The following is a 20,105-nucleotide window of genomic DNA, read 5'->3' on the forward strand; positions in this document are numbered from 1 at the left end:
ATTTCACTTTTTCAAAATTAATGTCTCCTATTTTAATAAGAATACTGTGAAATTAATTGTTGAAAACAAGCCCTCCTTGCATAATTTGATGTGCTTTCATATCTGACTTCTACTGCCTATTATTTCTGCTGCTTCTAGAGATCATGTAATTATGCTGATTGATGAGTACCAATGAATTCACAGTCCAAAGAGGTGATAACATTACACAGATAAGGGAAACAAAAGATGTGAAGAAGGCAGTGGTACCCAAAACCAAGGTGTTGGTCTTCTACTGCTCTAACACATGCATTTAAAAGTGTGTATTTTAGTTTGTATTGATCAGAGTAGGCTCCCATTATCTTCAGTGGAATCAAATCCCGCAGCGTGAACTAGGGGACACTGAAGATCAGTTCCATAAAGATTTAAAAAATAATAACAGTAAAAGAGTCTTTTACAGCCATGAATGGTGAACGTGTTGACACAGGCAGTTGTGGAGGCAGATAGATAGGATGAAGAAGTTCAGAAAGGGATTAAATGAATTTGTGGGTAAACAGATGTTAAAGCAAATAGGTCATTTCTTAAATTCTTGTAAATCTCCAATCTGCCCTTGGAGGGGCCTGTCTCCCCATGCTGAGCCAAGGGTGAGGTGACTGGTTTTATCTTTGAAGTATAACTTTCAGGAATATTATGAATTTAGGCATATTAATCCCACCCTAAGAGCCTAGGTGATTTTCATAGGACCACAAAGATCATCAGTAAGGGGAGTGTTCCTAAACTGTTATTAAATCCAGATCTTCATAGTATCTAAGCCAATCTCTACAGTGTCATCCTTTCTGTCAGTCTAGTTGAGTGAAAGAAGTTACTCATCCCTGCAGCTCTGGTAGATCTTGTTCTCTCTCTGATTTTACCTGCTTTAGGTAAAACACTTGTAAAAGTCTATCAGATGAGTGAGCTGTGTCTGTTTCAGACATACAGTGCAGCCGGCTGTAGGTTAGTTGCTGGTATTTCTTCATCTTAAGGCATGGAGGTCTTGTTGCAGATGAGGAGACTTGGGTCCCCTTCTGAGCATTAAAAAAAATTGTAAATTTATAAAATTGCAAGTCACATTATGAAGTCTTTGTCTTTTTTTTTTTAATAAAGTTGCATTGTGAGTGATCATAATAGCCTGTGGTATGATTTATTACAATAATTTAATTACTTTAGATCTATTTTAAAAATTAAATTTTATATTACTGCTTAAACCAGATAATGCATTTTTACACTGTCTTTTTGCAGGTCTATCTTTCCTATCCATCCTTCTTTCAGAATAGTGGTCTTAGCAGAACCTCCTGTCATTGGAAGTAGCACCCAACAATGGCTGGGTCCAGAGTTTCTGACACTGTTTCTTTTTCATCATGTTCACTCTTTGAGCAAGAGTGAAGAAATTCAAGTTATTAAAGAAATGGTAAGTATGTTTAGTATTTTAGGCGCTTATTGACTATTGCTTATCGAACATGATTATTTACTACATTAAAAATATTTTGCTATTCCAGTGTAGCATAAATGAGATCATATTCAAAGCTTATCAGAGCAGCATATATGCTTATCTTTTAATGGTATTGCTTTTGGTTGGCATTCTTATATTGATGTTAAATGATACTGTAATAGAAGAATGCTCTTTGTCATAACTGTATTCCTTTTGGTTGACGCAAAGCAACTTCAGCAGCTGTATGCTCCTTGCATCTGGGTATAGCTGTACGTGGAACTTACATATCTAACAGTAAGATTAATACTGTTTTTCTTTCAAACAGATTCCAAATGTACCCAGTGTTGCTGTGGAGCAGTTGTTGTCATTAACACACAGGCTTCGGGAGACAAATGATGCTACAGTGAGCTTTTTTTTTTTTTAATTTACTTTCTCCTGCTGTGACTGTTTTAACAAAGGCTGGGTGAAGCATGCTAAGCTGTAGTGTTATTTCAAAGGCTGCCTGATTAGAAAACCAGCCTCAGAAAATTATTGCTGACAATTACTGCACAACATACTGTAAACTTTTTTGATTGACGATGTACATTTTTAGAATCTGCATAAATAAAGCTTTTAGGAAATTGCCCAAATCCAAGAGAAGTCAGGCAGAACAGTACACGTGTTGTCGGTGAGTGTAGATACAGTGAAATGTGTTTGAGATGCCTTTTGAGTAGGCATGGATATAATCACGTGTGTCCAGATATTTTTTGATTACTTTGCTTTAGTCATTGGAACTTTGATAGCTGAAATTATTGGGGCTTTTTGGGCAATGAGAACTACGTAGCCATTATAAAATGCCAATGGGCAACAGCAAAGACTATGAAAAGAGAAAGCTCCAGAACTCCTGGCAGCTGTACCGCTACAGGCTATTCTATTAAATCAGTCTTGTCAAGAAAAATAAGTTCGGCTGACATAGTAACCACAAAATTCTTTAAAAAGATACAGTCAAATCATGGTGAAAAGAAAAAGAAATTATTACTATGGCAACTGAAGTACTGGATGTTTTTAATGTAAATAAAACGTAAAACATTTTTAGTGGAGTCCAGCAGTTTAACTGGTATACAAATGTAATTTATTCTCCTTAGTTTTCATGATGGGTAGTAGTTTATGCAGTTTTACTATTTAAGAAGCTGAGGAGAAGCTGTTATGCTCTTCTGAGCTTAAGAAAAACTAAATAAAAATATTGACTTGTAGGTGCACCTTTGGAACAGTGTTGTTATTATCTATTTAGCTTCTTACACCTAATGTGTAAATGTTTTGGCCTTGATATACTTGGAGACATACCATGCCTGAATAGAGCATTACAAAAATCCTTTCCAAATATGTTGATGTCTATAGCATTGTGAAATATCTAAATGAAATATATGATGTTGGATGAGAAGTGAGTCACGGTATGGATCGAGGGAGAATTCTTGTAGATCGGCAGTGACATGAGACATGTTGGGAAGAGCACGCCTGTGGGCTGAAGTGTGTGCCTTAGGTATGTCAGGCTATTTATAGAGTTGCCTAAGTAAATGAGCCTCTGCCAGAGATTATCCTGAAATATTAACCATTGTTTGAAGTGATTTTTTTTAAACAATGGAAGAATACCTGTAGACTACTCAGCCTGTGGGCGTTGTCTGCGTCATTGTCATTGTTTGCTTGACTTACAATATAATCTAGAGACCACAATCAAGATCCTGTTGAATTAGATGCCTCATAGATATGTATTTCAAAGACTGTCAGTAACCCCGTTTCAAGTTTACAGGGTTCATTATAGAATATATTTCAAAAAAAAAAAAAAAAAAGCAAAACAGAGCACTACAACAAATAAATAAGATAAATGAGGAAATTTTGTTCCCAAAACGTTAGTTGCCAGTTGCAAATATTCAGAAGTGGTGATACAGCTTTTCCTCTGTGGTCCTGTCCTCTATGCTTATTTACTTCAGTGCAGGATCTGATGCTATGTATAATTTAGACTTTAAAATCCCCGTGTCCTGAGAGATTGGAATTGCCAAGGTGGTGCAGTGTACGAAACACGCAGCGAGGGTTCTCGCTGGGGAGCGGGGATAAGGAGGACACAATGCTCAGTCCTTTCCCTTTCCCATGCCTCACATATGGCTGAGTAAGTCTTGAAATATTAATGACACTTGAAATGCCATAGTTGACATTGTCCTTAATGCTGGCTGGTGAACTCTGATGGGTCAGGAGATGCTTCACAGTCTTCTGTCATTGAAAGCAGGAGTAGTGACCATTGCCGTTACCCCAATGTAAATCATTCTTGCTGATTGCTCAGAGCTATGCTAAGAAGTATTATCCTTTGCTTTCTCAGCATTTGAGAAAAGTTTTGTATAATTTCATCTAACAGAGTTTTTAAAAAATACTAATGCTTGTTTGTCAAAACTGCAGTTTTCCAGGGGAAAGAATTGGTGTTAAGACATTTCTCGTGCTTAAAATTATTAAGAGGGAGGGAAAAGGCTCTGAAATTAATGAAGTGTTGCTTTTCTCTATTTTTTTTTTCCCCTGGATGGCAAATTTCAGGATTTTTTCCTATTGAAACAGCATACTATATTAAGATAATTGTAATGCAGTTAGAAATCATTTATATGAACCAAAACAAAATGTTTTTTAATTACCTAATTAAAATATTTCGCTTGACCCAGGCAAAGCATGGCGTGACTTATCAGATCACACTCATTGTTGTGTGTTTCCTGCTAAAATAAGGAACCTATTTGTATTAGATCCCTTCATCCGGTAGATATAATTATAGAATTATTTCATTCTCAGTCCTTGTAGCTTTTATAGTGTGGTCGCTTGTTTTGGGTTCTTGTTTGTTTGCTTGTTTGTTTAAAAATGTTGCTGTATTTGTTCGAGGTCTGCTTTCCCAGGCGTTGAACCATTCTTGTAACTCTTTGCTGAACCGTGTCCAGATTTTAGCATTTATTTTAACATGTGGACAACAGAAAAGGACGCGGTGTTCCAGTCCCGGCCCGCCCCGACAGCGTGTGCTGAGGTGATACAATCTCCCTAGTGCTGCCCAGGGTTGTGTTGTTTGTACGGCCCAGAATCCTGCCAGACCCTCTTGCCAGAGCATGACATGTGCAACTCGTATTAAGTTTGCAAAGGGCAGACGAGTTTTCAGGACATTGATCCATTTACAGCGGCTGACCTCCTTGTTAGTGTTAATAGCGCTTAGTGTTAGGTTTTATACAGCTAATAAAATTCAGTTATCAGCACATTTTTCTTCCTGTTGCTTATCAAGTGAAATCATAAGGCTGATCTTTCGATGACATCATGATTTCCATGGCAGTGAATTGCTGCAACAAATACAGAATTACAAGCTTGTGGATTAAAAATCACAGGCTGCTGTAGGAGGCAGAAAGCACCTAGGATTTAGGAGAAAAGTTGAAATAATTCCTTTTCTCTCATGACTTGTTCAGTTTTAATCCCTGAAATCCAGTCCCAGAGATCAAATAATTAAACTACCTTGTATTTTTTTTACAGGCACAGTCACTGGCTTCATCTTTATCTACTCGACAACTATTGCGAATTTGTCGTCGACTGTCACAACATCCTGATGAAAGCCTTTACTATGCTATTAATAAAGCCTGCCTTTCCAGGTAGAGATAATAGTTTTGGTGGACGTTGAAGAGCTGCTTGGTCAGTTGCTAACATGCAAGAAAGCTTTAAATGCATTTTAGTAGATAATACAATTGCTGCCTTTCTCCTTAGAGTCTGTCATTTCTATAGTAGTAGTTCTGTGGTATCCTCAAACTTAGGAGATAAGTAGAAATGACTTTGTACTTATCTTTACGAAGATATTTCATGACATTATATATATTAGGTCACCATTATCAGCATTACTTTACTGTCTCAAAACATGCAAAGCAGAGTTATATTTATGTCTAGGATGACTAGATGTTTGGTGGAGGCTGTATCTAGAAAAGTTGTGAGCATCTAGAGGTTGGTGTGTTTGGGGTTTTTTTGTTTGTGTTGTTTTTGGGTTTTTTTGTTTTTTTCAAAAGAAAGCAATCAATTATTAAAAGGTCTGGAAAACTGAATGGGCTGAGATCTGGACACCTCAGAATTCACTCTCTCTGTTTTGGAACCTGGGGCCCAAGTGAACTGAGTGAAGAGAAAAGGCATTTCCAAAAAAACCCATTCTTTCTATTGTAGTTCTTACTAGCAGTGACATGAGGACATTTCATACTTCCAGTCCTGATCTATTCTACTTCACCACCCTGTTGCGATGTTAGAAAGCACTGAAGACTTTTAAAACAGCCACACACCTACAAATGTAGTTCCTTGCCTATGAAAGAAGCTCAGTTTCTCTCTGTAGGGATAGGTGAAATGTTGAAGACTATGTGAGTGTGAAAGGAATAGACATTCAGGGTTTAGAGTCCGAGTAAAGCTTCATACTGATTTTAGATTACAGAAAATACTGAAATCTTAAATCCTTATACTACAACTTCCCTATTATTTTTCTTCATTTAGGTTTTTACCAAACCTCGCCAGATCAGCTTTACATAAAAATCTGCAGGATTCTGGTATTGAAACAAGACCAGATGACATAAAGAAACAAGAGGAAAAGGATTACACATGTAAGCTTCTGTCATCTTTGTGCTGCTCTTCATGAATGTTGCTTAAGCATATAAAGGTGTATTAAATATCCTCAAAATTAAATGTAGTTTGATCACTTTGACTTTATTCTATCAGAGTGCAGGTGCTGCTCTCAGTGTATTGATACTTTTACATTGCCTGCTGTATTTCCAGATCATGGACTTCTGTTCTCCATCATGTTTAAGTGTTTCACGGTCTATAAGATCCATGGCCTTAGGCATTCTTGGACTGCCTTTTTCATTTATTTATTTACCTCATCACTGTTAACTACTCTTCTCTACAGTTACAGCCTTGTTTTGATCTTAATATTTCTCTGCTCTGTTTTTTTCCATTGCTTCTTTCTGTCCACTGTTAAAATCAGCCTTTTTCTCGTTGAGAATCTTGTAAAAGTCTTGGGTTATGTTTTGCTTTCGTTGTGGCACACACTTCTTTCTTAGTTTCCCTTCTTTTTGTTCTCTTTAAATTGCCGTGGTTGTTACATGTCGCCTTTAGCAAGCAGGTCTTTGGGTTTTTTTACCTCATTTAACTTGTACTTGTTTGCAGTAGCCTCCAGTGCTACACATATATTTCTGCTTCTGCCATTTTTCTCACTTCTGCTTTCTCATTCTGCCATGACCCCTGGTCTTCATGCTGTCTGTCTTTTCATATCTTTTGTGAGGCAGCACACTTGGAGCAATTTGCTATTTTTCATTCACTGAGATTTTCTTTATTCTACTTCACCAGTGTTATCTCTGCTGTCATTCTTCTGTATATTTATTCTCAGTTCTGTGGTGTATTTTACTGCTAGATCTTGGCAGTATTAAATAAATTTTTGGTTTTAATTAATGAATTCTGGTTTTAGAGATTTTATTTATATGTGTACATATGTAAAAATATATATGTAGATACAGATATATTAAAGTATCTATTACATACAATATAATATATGTGCAGGCATACATTTGTCTATATACATACATATGTACATATGCAGAAAATCCATGTATTATTATATCTGTATTTGCATTTTTGTGTGTATAAAAACTATATATATAAGGTCATTTGAACTCTGGCCAGTTTTGTGTGGCTACTTGCTTACCATTCTTTTTTTAATCTGGACACATCCCTTGAATTTTCTTTAAGTTTCTCTGTTTTGTGGCATAAAGATATAATCATATAAATAACAGATGAACAATTAAAACCATCTGTCTTGAAGTTAGGCTTTTTTTCAGTTTCACACCTTACCAGATTAAGAAATTCATGGCAAAAAATATCACTATTTTTATTGCACAATATTATTATTTACACTTAGCTTTTGTTTTCCTAAGGACAGAATTTGTGGTTCTCTTGATCTAAGATATTTTTCTAATGTACTTTTTCTTTCAGAGCTGAATTTGAGGATCATTTCAATGAACACAAATTTAACCAGTTTTCACCAAAATGTTGAATGTGTCCATATTCTGGCATTAACACATTTGAGCAGAAATGCAATGCTGGAAGGGAGAATCAACAGTGGCTCTGCTGTTGTGGGTTGGCCCTGGTTCTCAGCCAAGGACCCACACAGCTGCTCACTCACTCCCCAATGGGACAGGGAGAAACAACAGGGAGGATGAGAGTGAGAAAGCCTGTGGGTTGAGGAAATGTAACCAAACAATATTAGTGATATTCCAATAATGTGAGCATGAAATTAAACCAAAACAGCAGCAACATAGTCTAGTGTTTCTTATGGTACTTTACCCATTCCCCTATTCATAATTTATTGTAACAGCCTTCTTTGCGATTTTAAAGTGAATTCAAATTCGTAATAATGCAACCTCTTGTTAATACAGATTCTTCCAAGCATTCTCATTCTTTAGATAGAAATGATTTGCTGCAACCCACAGCCTTGTTAAAATTTGTAAATCGTCACTGAGGTGTTGAGGATCGATTGCTTGTCTGTCCAGAGGATGCTGTTAGTGATGCATTTCCTTGTTTCCTGAAAAATGTCTAGGTGAAATAAAGGATGGGATTCTGAAGATTGGGGCTGTGACGATGCCGATTTATAACTCAACCGAGAAAATGAAAGTGCCTGATGTTTTGTTTTATGAAAATGCACAAGTAAGTACGAATCTTTGGCTTCCAAGGTAGAAAAGGTTTGTTACATGTGTACTAATGTGCATGCTCATATGTATTAAATAATTTACTAACTAAATTTTAAGGGTATATTTCTGAAGTAGTTTCTTGAGGTTAAAATTCATCTCACAGGATCTGATGCTTGTTTCAGATGTGTCTTCACCATCCCTTTGTGAACAAAATTCAACAATCCTGTTGAACTTTCATGAAATATGAAGTAAGAGCAACTGAAACTGAATTTTATTTAGAATGCTTTGATCACATGTGTTGAGCGATTTTTTTTTTTTTTTTTTTTCCTTTTTTTACTGCTGCTGGATTGCTCCTCTCTTAGGGCTGGATTATCGATTCCATCCTGAGACCCTGTTTTACAGGCTTGTCACATGAAGTTGTACCTGCCTTTAATTAGAGTTAACACTGCATGTTTGGAAAGCAAGGCAAGGAGTAACTAGTTATTAGTTAATTGCTTATAAATTATTTATTAAAATTAGTTTAGCTTATTATTTAGTCATTAGTATGAATCGTATTAATTAATTCATAGTAGTGAAGAGTAATAGTAATTAGTGAACACAAAAAAGGTGAAGGGCTTGGTGACTGTGATTGTTTAGGGTTTTGTTTCCTCCCACCCTTTTGCAGATGCAGGTGTACTGCAACTTCCCTCTCCATCTAGCCTGGAAGCCTCAAAACTATCAGACAAGGGTATCCTTGGCAAGAGAATTACCCTCTGAGTTGCCTCTAGAATATCTTGTCATTGAAGTGCAACACTAATAGTGTGATCTTGAGACATTTTTTTTTTTTTTTTCAGGGACCTGGTGTGCGTTTGCTTGCTTTTCCTTTCTTATTCTTTTTTTCCTCTCTCACTTGTAATTTCTCCAAAGAAAGGCTTATGCTACATGGGTATCACCTACTGAAGGTGATGACAGGCTGGGCAAGGGGAACAGATGACAGTCTTCTTCATCTTCCCCACTAACATTTCATGTGAGGTTTTGTTCTGTATTGCCATTTTGGTAAAATACTCAAGTTGGGTCTGTGGGAAACGAAAGCCTGAGTCTTGCTAGGACTTATATCTGCATTGCTTTTTCCACCTTCTTGTTTATAGCTTCAAAAACACTCTACACAACCTGTGTTCAGATATTATGCATCTTTATTTAGGTAACATCTGTTAAAATGCTTCAGAGAATGAATTGTTCTGTATCTGTCCCTGGTAGCTGTGTGCTCTGAATGCTGAAGGAAACAACCACCAAATGGCAGTCGGGATAAATGTTCCCATTTCTAAATGAATTCTACTCTTGTTTTCTGTCTTGCTAGTTTGTAGTTTGGTCATTCAAGTGCTGTAATCATCGTTTAGCAAAACCTGCTGGAGGACAAATTTGATTTATGAGTCTAGTGCAATACTTCCTCTCTGCTATCTAAAAACTACAGAAATGAACCAAAACAGAGAAAAAAACATATCCTTAGCTCTTTGCAGTGCTGCACAGTGTAATTAAATAAATAGTTTTTGCTTCTGTGTATTTGGTCTTGAAACATTTTATGTTCTAGTGGAATTTGGCATTGCTGTGAAACATTGCTGTGGGTCTACAAGTGGCACAGAGATGGAGACAATTTTAGGTGTTATGCCAAATGCCGACTTTAGGCCAGGCTTTGGGGAACACGGACTGTTAAAGTCGATGCAATATTGATGTGTCTAGGTACAAGTCCTTTGGTAAATAGTTAATCTAAAATGTCTGCATGCATCTTAATACAATGCTAATTTAGGTCCTGATGCAAATTTTTAAAAAGTATCAATACAGAGTTTCTCTTGTGGGAAAGCTGTTCTGCAGGGAAATTGTAATGTACACATATTTGTGTGATCTAGGATAAAAGAAGTAGTCATCAAAAGGAAGCATTCGTGCCTTAGCAATAAAATAAAAAATGTAGTGAGTGTTTGTGGTAAAACTGACTTCCTAGGATTTACGCTGTATCTGGTCAGTTATTCTCATCAGTTATAAAGTTCCTGTGTATATACATGCCAGAAAATACAGTAATTTGCCTTGAAGTTCTCTCCTTAAATTGTGTATTGAGTATTCAGTAGTCTTTTGACGTGCTTGGTTAGGATTCTGTGGTATTAAGCTGTGTTTGCAAGAGTTTCTTTCCCCACCCTCTGCCTCTGTTCTGGAGAGATCTGAAAACTGAGAACATCTTCCACGCCATTAGAAACTGAGCATTTCTATGCTCAGAAATTACAGGGAAGCTACTGATTTTTCTTTTTTTTAGAGATCAAGTACTAGAGATAAGATGATAATGTGAAAAAAATACATATGTTTATCTAAACGCAAGCATTAATTTCTCTAAGTAGGTTGTCTGACCTACTTACAGATGACCTGTTTTTACCAGATACAGTGGAGAAATATGCATGACTATTGTGGGTAAAGTAGTCTGCATTGTCACATTATCCTTTAATCCTTTTAAACAAATTATTTATGAGGAGCAAGATAAGGTTAAATGATGTACAGTGTGTTTTACTTTTTATGATGTTGTATATATGTAAAATACACCTCAAGCACTTTTTTTTTTCAATTACGCACTCTAATTTAGAAAACACATAATAAACACTTTTAGACTTGAGCTTGCGTTTTCCTAATCTTGTTTTCCTTGAAAAAGAGCTTGATTAGAATACAAAATTGTATTTGTCGTTAAGCTAGACCTGTTGTTTAATAAAATAAATGTGCATAATTTACATATTCATGTCAGCTGCCCTTTATTGCCTCGGTTTCGTTTCTGTAAAGTCCTACCTGCTTCTTCCCAGCACAATTGCCGGAAAATTGTCATACACTTATTAATGGAAATTCTTGCACTCTGGGTGACAAGCATTCAACTAGGCTAAAATGAAATGCATTAGGAGTGAGTACAGAGAATTCTGTATATTTAGGGAAATCAGACACCGACAGTCCATTGCAGCAGAGGAAATACATAAGGAGAGCCAATATTTTTGTTTCATTGTTTTAGTCTCTGGATAGATTGCCTCTGCTATTATTGGCTGAGAGACTCTTGCTATGAAATTAATAGCTGGAAGCATAAAATTCAAAAAATTTTGGCCCCAAATCCTGAAAGTTCCAGTTGTACTGCTGTAATTAGTGAATGTATAAATTCAAGAGTATAAAAACGGGTGAAAATTGTGCTTTTGTTTCTCTAGCACATGATGGTAATGGAAGATATGCTCAAGGACTTTCTGCTGGGAGAACATCTTCTTTTAGTTGGCAATCAGGTGAGTTAAACATCTCTTAAAGTGCATGGAACAAACTCATTAATTGATAATGAAATTAAATTTCTTTTTTGCTTCATTGAAATTTTGTTCATTTGTACTACTGAGCTATTTGGCCAATTTTTTGATTCTTTATCTAGTAGTGTCCTTGGGTTTTATGGGCGCATGTGTGAAAAATATAAATGCCTTAAATGTTTTTTTTTTTGCAATGCTATCGGAGTAAAAAGTCAAAACACTAATAGTTATATGTAACATCATTATGATTAAAATCTTCAGTTAATAGTTTTGGATATTCTTTGTGGCTATATAGAAAACCTTTCCTTTAAAATGGCCATTGGTACATAAGAGCTGTACACATAAGTATTATCTAAATCTTATTTATTGATACCAAAATACCAGTGTTGTCTAGAAGAGATAGATTTGCTTTATTCTTTGGTTAATATCTTTGTTGATGGAGACTTTTATTAGTGAGATCATTGGGGTTGTTGTGTTCTTTCAATTGGTCTTTACTGCTTCATGACTCTGTCTAATAGTTATAAGCTCCCAAGACGAGATACGAGCAGATACGGGTATGTTTGGAAGTCTTTGTTCTTCAGAACCACCCTAAACTATTACTGGAACTGTTAGGTTACTTGAACAGAATTATACACTTTGCTAGTTAGCGCTGAAAAAAAAGAGAGCTTTTGTTGTTTTTTCTGTCATATTGCCCAAGCTACCAGGTTGGTTTTTCCTCATAAAGTAAATCTCCCTTTAGTTTGGCTTTCCCTTAGCAAGGATACAATCATTTTCTAGCAGATGTTTCTCCTTATGTTTTGCAATAACCTTTGGAAAAAGCTGTAACACAGAACACTAATGGTTTAACCTACGTGACAAGAAATATAGAATGCTAATTGTTATTGACGTGCATATGTTAAAATGCCAGCGTACAGTTTTATACAGCGTCTTTGATTTAGAGTCCTTCTTAACAGCTTGAATTTACGAAGATCCTGTCCTTGAAACCTTTGTAGACTTTTGCCGGATGATGCCAGCTTCTCCCAAAAGGCTTCATCTGTTCATAAACAGAAATGAATCTATTTTGGAAATTAAATAATATCTGTTTATTTTATTTCATACATAGTGCCCTCTGTGTCATATTCTGAGTTGGTATTGCAAATGTTATATAGTACAGGTTGCCTGCAGGACCTGCTGTCAGGGATCAGCAAAACTGGGCTGCTCCACAGGCAAATGGAGGCAGGGACAGTGTCTTTAATGATGAGATCCACAGTCGTACAGTGGCCAAGGAAGATCTGGGGACAAGAGCCATGCTCAGCCAAGTGCTCAGTGGCTGCCAGACAGGTCTGTGGTGACGAGACCAGTCTGAGATCAAACTGGGAAGTCAAGTCAGCAGGTCCAAGTTGGGCTCAGCAAGATACAGGGCCAGGCACAGCATTGCTGCAGTGGAGGTTGGGAAGGAACCCACGAAAGATCCCAAGTGTCAGTGCAGCTCCCAAGCCGTGGGGGGCAAAGGGGACCCCCAGGAGGCAGCTCCACCACCTCAGAGCTGACCTTCAGCACAGGCAAGTAAAAAACCAAGGTGAGGGGGAAGAGCTTGCAGAGCCCGGTGGTACACTCATGGCCCTGACATGTGCTTCGTATGTTCTACCAATTTGGCAAAAAAATTTTGAAGACTATGCGGTCACAATTTCTAGGGTGTAAGGTACTTTCCCAGCAGTGGTATAGTCATCTTTAATAATTTAATGTGTGCCACATTTTCTCCAAGCTTATGAAACTCTAATTGGAGACAGTTTTAAAAGATGTAACTGGGTTGAAGTATTGGAACGTATTGCTTTGATTCTGGACATCAGCACAGCTGTACCGTTAAGTTGGAAAATCATTTGATTTGCTGTGATTTGTCTTTGGCAAATCAGTAATACAGGTTTTGTTTTTTAAGTGCTAAGATACTTTCTGACTGCTTCCAGGTTTATTCTTTACTAATTTGTTCCACTGTTTTCATGTGTGACTAGGGAAAGGCCAACTGGCCTATTCTTTTTGAAAGACTGTTTTTTTAAGTTTGAGCACTGCATGTGCCGTTCTGAAGTCTTCTAGGACCACACCAATCATCCTTCATTTTTCAGGGTTTCTCTCTAACCATTTAGAAATTGCTTGGCTTATTCCTTAGATATATGAGTAAATTACTACAGCATGTGATGAATCCTGTTCCAGTATTTTAAAGCAACCATATTACCTCAATATGCTTTATACCTTATATGCAGATACCTTCCCATTGAAGATATTAGTGTTTAAAGCCTTTTTTTTTTTTTTTAAGCAAGTGATTAAAATATTATCTTTCACTGTTCAGCTAATTTAACAGTCCAGTTTCTAATAAGAAGGTAGAGATTTATGATTGTTTTATACATGTATCAGTGTATACCTGTGTTTTGCATTTCGAAGAAATAGGTAATGTTTTTGTGTGGACATATGAAGTGCTGTTTTGAGTTCCTTTCTGTTGTATTTCTTGTTGGTGAATGAGTGAATCATTGAAATTCCGTGTAAATAACTGACAATTCAATTACTCTGAACCTGGATATGTCAAAATGTATGATTAACATCCCTTTTGGTGCCAGTGTCATTTCCTAGATATTTAAATGAGTTGGCATATAGTTTAGAATATAATGTGGTCCATCAAAATGATGACTATGTAAGTTAGTGTCTCCTTTCAACTGTGCTTGAATGTGCAAGGCTTGACCTGTACTCTTTCTTTTAGAGACTGGATTTGGTTTTGATGGGTTGACTGGATTCGGTTTTCTGCTTTTCCATCTTTGGTTTTCATGACATATGTATACATGCAAGTTTTCTATTAGCTTAAATCTGTTCTCATTATTTCAAAGTCTGCAAATTTCGTCTCTTCTGTGTGTTCATTTCAATTAGAGCTGTGTGGTGACAGTCCTTTTACCAAGACTGATTTCAACATTTGAGCTTTGATGATCAGTATTTGAAATTCAGTAAATTGAAATTAAATTATTTTGGTGGATGTTAGGGAGTGGCTTTCTTAATGAAATCGAGGAGATGTTGAAGACAACTGTTAGATACCAACAAATATTTTAGGAATGTTCGGCTTCTGAACCAAACTACTTTATAACCCACTTAATTCGCGTGTGTTCCTTGATGCTTTTAAGGCCCAGGATTTCACAGCATAATTGTATTACATGAAATATGACTTCGTCTAACTATTTGCGTACATTGGTTGTTGATTTATTTTGGATGCTAAGTGGAATGTGCTTCCATTCCATATGTAAGCGAACAAGTTTCTTCAGGTCCTTGGGAGAGGCAGTGGAAAGATATGAATTTTCAGCTATGAAATAGCTGAAAATTAAAGGAGTTGCTGGTATTTTGAAGGTGGCCTCTGGTATCACTTCATAGATGAACCTGTAGTCTGAACGTGAATGAGACCATCCATATTTTCTCAAAGCAGCTCTAAAGCAGCTTCTTCCTTGGCTGACCATGAGCAGCTATTTATGACTCGCAAAGCAACAAGCAAACATCGCCAAGAGTCCTGGTTAGTAAAAGTTACTTATTCCAAACTTTAGTCATTACATATAGCTCTTAGAGCTGCTCCCAAGTTTCATGAGGCAGACTGGAGTATTTAATCTTACTACCAAGGAAAATTTTTAGACTCTGTTTTTGCAAGAATTTTCCTGATGGACATTGTGCAGGTTTTGGATTGGCCACTACTTGTTATCTTTTACCGTTTCCTTGAATTCCTGTCTTTGGCAAATAGGAGAGAAACTATGCTAATAAACAGAACTTATTTATGTGGAAAAGCGTGAAAAATAGCAGTGGCTAAAACACTTCTGTTTTGTCTCGCAATTTTAATTTTTACATAAAATATTTCCCAAGTTGTTGCATTTGGAAGTTGTGTAAAGAGAGCTGTTGGATGTTTATACTTTTATTGGTAATAGGTGAAGTCTTGGTAAACATCAGCTGGCTCTGAAGATACCAAACAAAATATTCATAGTTATAAGGGATTTGTGGATTTCTGCAGAGATGGAGGGCTCACAGCCTTGTCACTTCTGAATTATTTTATAGCCCTGAAGTTCTAAAAACCTAACCACATGTTAAACAAAGTTCAGGTATTTTATTTGGCGTTATTCTGTTGCCATAATTTATAGTATGAGCTGTTCAGATAGCTGATGTTGTAAATTCAAGAGATTCTGTCATAGCAATGAATCCTGAACGTTTCTGGTTTTAGGACAGAGTTGGCATACAGGAAGTATTTAATAACAAGTAACGTTCATTTTGGCTTTTGAAGTTACTCTATTTTCACCCATTGTATAAATATGGCATAACTATAGATATTGTAAATAATATAGTATGTATATAGCTTTAAAATACACTTCTACCATGATCTATCATGAGTTACCTAAACAGAACAGTTGTGATTCTGTTTATAATAGCAGGACACATGCAGCTTGTACCAGGTCCAGGAGCTGTGTGATGCCTTGAGAACGGTATGTGATCTCTGGCCATGTCTTCGTTAATGCTTCACTAGCCCTTATCCATTCCATATGTGTCTTTTGAAATAATACATGTATTTTATTTTCAAGTTTCAATATGTACAGCCAATATTCTTAGGTGCATTTTGGTCAGTGTGTGCCTGTCTGTTTGACTGTACCCTGTCAGCTTCAGCACACAGCACTTGGCCTTCTACACTTAGATCATCTTTTGCAGGCCTTAGACCATTTCCAAAGTGTAGAACACAGCTATGAAAAGTGGCTGAGTGGACATTAACAGCCCATAGAGTATAAACATTACCAGAATTATGAGGAACATTCTCTTTGTTAATATTCCTGCAGAGTGGACAGAGGAAATGCAACACACGTTGGGACACCTCATGTTCATCAGGACCATTCCCTATTTGTCATCTTTTGCTTGTTCTTATATTTCCAGAATTCTCAGTTTCTCTTTTGTCTGGTAGTTAGTCTCGGCTTGAGTGAAAATGAGCTAATTTTCTTCATTAAGTTAGAAAACTTTCTTTTTCATAGCTAGCACAGTCATTATTTGGACTTAGTTTGAGAACAAGAGATAACACCAGCACAGAGTCAATGTTTTTAATTGCTCTCATTTGAGAGTCAAGGATGTTCTGAGCGCTCTGCCCACAGGTGCGAGGCATCGAGGAAGGGGGGCATGGATGGGACAGAGCTTGACTGACATCCAGACTGATCAGTAAGAGTATTCCATCCCATTAGCATCATGCTTCAAATATATAGGGAGAGCTGGCATCTTCTGGGCTCTCTCTCGTTTCTTCACCTTCTTCACTCTTTTTCTCGGGGCCAGGGGAGTTATGTTCAGGATGTTTAGTTTGGCCTTTTGCCATTTCACAGAGGCCTCTAGGCCTTTCTGCCTTTTTTCCTTACATTCTGTGATTCTGTGATCAGCTGTTCAGGACCAGGTGCTGCTTCCTGGGCCTGGCTGCTCAGCGTGGATGGAGTTTGTGAGGAACTGCATTGAGTATCTTTTATATTCTATTTCTCTTATATATTTACTAGTAGTGTATTAGTATTTTGTTATTTTATTAAGCTGTGTTTATCTCAGTCCAAGTTTCTCCCATCCCTTTCAATTTTCTCCCCTATTTGGGAGTTGGGGAGGGGGCAACCCTTATGGTTATTTCTAAGTATTTGGTACTGGCTGTTCTACCCAGTGAAATATCTGTTACCAGTATCCTTCCTGCTTTTATGATAGATTACTTAATAAGGAAGAACTACTTGGAAAAAAAAAAAACAACCCTAAAAACAAAAACCAAACAAACCTCAAATAATGTATGTCTTCTATTTAACAATTATTATTAAGGCTTAATGGATGCTGGAGTTACACATTTTTTCTGGCTTTCCTGTTGCTTATGTTCTCTTTTCAACAAGAAAGACGAAGTTGATAATCAATAAGAACAATCAGAAATGCCATTCAATTACTGATTAAATTGCTGCTGAGTACAGAAAGCATGTAAATTTTGTCTTTCATTTGATGTTGTGGAATTTCAGACTGTAAAAATTGCTCCCCCTCTACTTCCCCATGTACAAAGTACTTTGCAAGGTAAAAAACCATGCCTTGTTCCCCGATAGCTTCCAGTCTAACTAGATGATGTACAGATGAGGGAAAATCAGAATGAAATGTGAAGTAGAATAAGAATGAAGAATTCTATGAAGGTGCTAAATATTGTGATAAATAATTTGAAAGAAGACGGTGACAAAATCTCTGGCAGCACTTAGTAAAAGTGTTGATGTGAGGCCACAGTAAGTAGACTATCACAAGTGCATTAATGTAGTGGCCTTTTGGCACAATTGGTAATGTATTTCTTGATAGAAAAATGTATTTTCATCCTTTCTGCTGCCTTTCCTTAATTGAGAGAACTACTTAAATTAACTTTTGGGCTCCCATTAGGAATTTATTTTATTCTTAAAGAATTTAGTAGGACAACTGATCAAGTCTTTCTTAAAAGTATTTAAAGGGACATGCTTGAATAGATTTATCCTTCTAAAGTAATATTACTCTTCTTATCTCACTGTGAAATCGAATTAAGTAGATACCGAGAGTGTAATAATATCAGTCACCAGAAAACTTGAAATAGCAAATGCTTGGCATTTTAACTTTTTTGGTAATAGAGGACTTTGTTTTCCTTCTTCAACTGGTGTAAAATGGACAGCTTCCTCTGCAAGGCAAGAAGGTACTATCCTAAACCAAATTTTTATTATTATTGTGAGCATGAAGAAACTGAGTTTCAAATGAGCTAAATTGGGCCAGGTACTGTGATGGGGTTTTTTTAACCTAAGAATTTCTATGTGAAAGTTGTGGAAAACTTTGAAAATACTTCTTTTTTTACTTGCTACAGTTGTAACGGTGTGTGCACATATGAGAATAGGTGTGCTCTTTAAATGTGTCTCTGCATACATTGCTGCTTTCTGCCTTTACAAGTTATACTGAAGACCCAGAATAAAAAAAAGAATCAAAGAATTGATTTCTCTTTCAGATGTTCCTTCCCACAGGTTCCTTGTATTGTAAATTTTTCATGTGCTCCTCTCCGTTGAGCCACAAGTGTCATACCTCACTGGAAATGTCAGGATTGTATTTAGCTTGACAGGGCTCTGTGTTGAAGGTCGTACTTAAATTCAGAAAAAGGCATCAACTCTACAAGCTTATTTAGACCTGTAGTCAGAGATGTATCCAAGGCATTTGATTAATTACTTCTATCAGGGAATAAGTTTAAATGTTATTATGGTTAAAAGTTATTATTTTACCACACCATAACTTTTGTATGCCCCAGATGATGAACTCAAAATAATGAGATCCTAAACCACAGGGCATTCGCTGTTGTGACCAATAAATACATAGATTGCAGCTGGGGCAAGGCTTAAATCACTGCTCTGTGCCACTGTTTTCCCTTGTTGCTGACATCCAGGTGAGGCAGCAACAACAGGGGCTGTTGCAGGGATCCCCTGGTCTGGTGTCTGCCGGTGACTTCTCTTCATTACCACCCCGCATTATTCACATTCATTCCAGGCAGGGACCGATGAGCGTAATAACACCTGGAGCATTTATGAGAGTTCTGGCTAGGTGCTGCTTGTTGCTCTGGTGATGACAGTACATTTTTTCTAAAAATCAGAAATACATCCTCTGGGGTAAACGTAGCAACCTCAGTCAAGATATATGTAGTCACAGGAATGTGTCCAGGTGGGTTTTGAATGTCTCCAGAGAAGGAGACTCCACAACCTCTCTGGGCAGCCTGTTCCAGTGCTCTGGCCCCCTCAAAATAAAGAAGTTTCTCCTCATATTCAGATGGAACCTCCTGTGCTTCAGTCGGTGCCTGTTGCCCCTCATCCTATCGTTGGGCACCACTGGAAGGAGTCTGGTCACATTCTCTTGACATCCACCCTTGAGATATTTATAAGCATATGCTAAAATGTAATGAAAAGTCAAGATTGTCTTTTATTCCCTAGTAATACAATTTAAAAACTAATTATAAAATAAAATTTCCTAATGTGAAAAAGTGATAAACTGCTTTTTTCACCAGTTTCAAAATTTGTTCCATTCTTCTGTAGTGACACAGGTGCTCTGCTATGCAGATGGCTGGGTGCTGAAATGGAAAAGGGGTGATTGGAGTAGCTCACCTGAAGAGCACCACATGGCAACTTCTTTAACTGCTTCAGTATGACCTGCAAATAATTTAAAAGAAAATAAAAGTGAAGCAGCATGGCTTAGACTTTTTTTTTTTTTTTCCTAATAGTGTCTTTTTATAAGAGGCAAACTCAAGTTCAAAATTTGGGTCCGGTTCTTTTAGACTATAACTTTCCTGACTTTGGCTGGGCTGTGCAGGAGAGAAATCTGTCCCCTACTGTAATAGCTGCATCCTGAATTGCAAAACGCCTCTTGGGACGTACAGCAACCTTGTTTATATTTGAAACTGCAGTTACTGCTAGAAGATTAAGTCATTTTATCCTTGGTAACAAGTGTTTACAATGTCAGTTAGGAGAACTTTTAACTAAGGGGTTATTTTACTTTCTAATTTCATAATTTCCTTTTTGGTATTCATTAGTGCAGATATTTACTTCCCATTTTTCTATTTCAGTTGTCCCATATGTCTGATGAGATAAAAATTGTCTAATACTTGCTGTCTGAAATATTTTTATTCAGTTCAGCTGAAACACCAACACAGATGTTCTTTTC

General features: G+C 36.8%; 1 protein-coding gene across 2 annotated transcripts in view; it reads left to right on the top strand.

The window, feature by feature from the left end:
• Positions 1–20,105, top strand: part of VWA8 (von Willebrand factor A domain containing 8) — a 186,131-nt gene that overhangs the window by 64,095 nt on the left and 101,931 nt on the right. For both annotated transcript variants that reach the window (XM_065848747.2, XM_065848831.2), the window contains exons 15-20: positions 1,255–1,423; positions 1,770–1,847; positions 4,967–5,082; positions 5,957–6,063; positions 8,052–8,158; positions 11,343–11,414. In XM_065848747.2, the coding sequence (XP_065704819.2) occupies positions 1,255–1,423; positions 1,770–1,847; positions 4,967–5,082; positions 5,957–6,063; positions 8,052–8,158; positions 11,343–11,414 (649 nt within the window). The remainder of the gene's footprint in view (positions 1–1,254; positions 1,424–1,769; positions 1,848–4,966; positions 5,083–5,956; positions 6,064–8,051; positions 8,159–11,342; positions 11,415–20,105) is intronic.

This window comes from Patagioenas fasciata, chromosome 1 (genome assembly GCF_037038585.1).
Source record: "Patagioenas fasciata isolate bPatFas1 chromosome 1, bPatFas1.hap1, whole genome shotgun sequence".
Classification (NCBI taxonomy): domain Eukaryota; kingdom Metazoa; phylum Chordata; class Aves; order Columbiformes; family Columbidae; genus Patagioenas; species Patagioenas fasciata.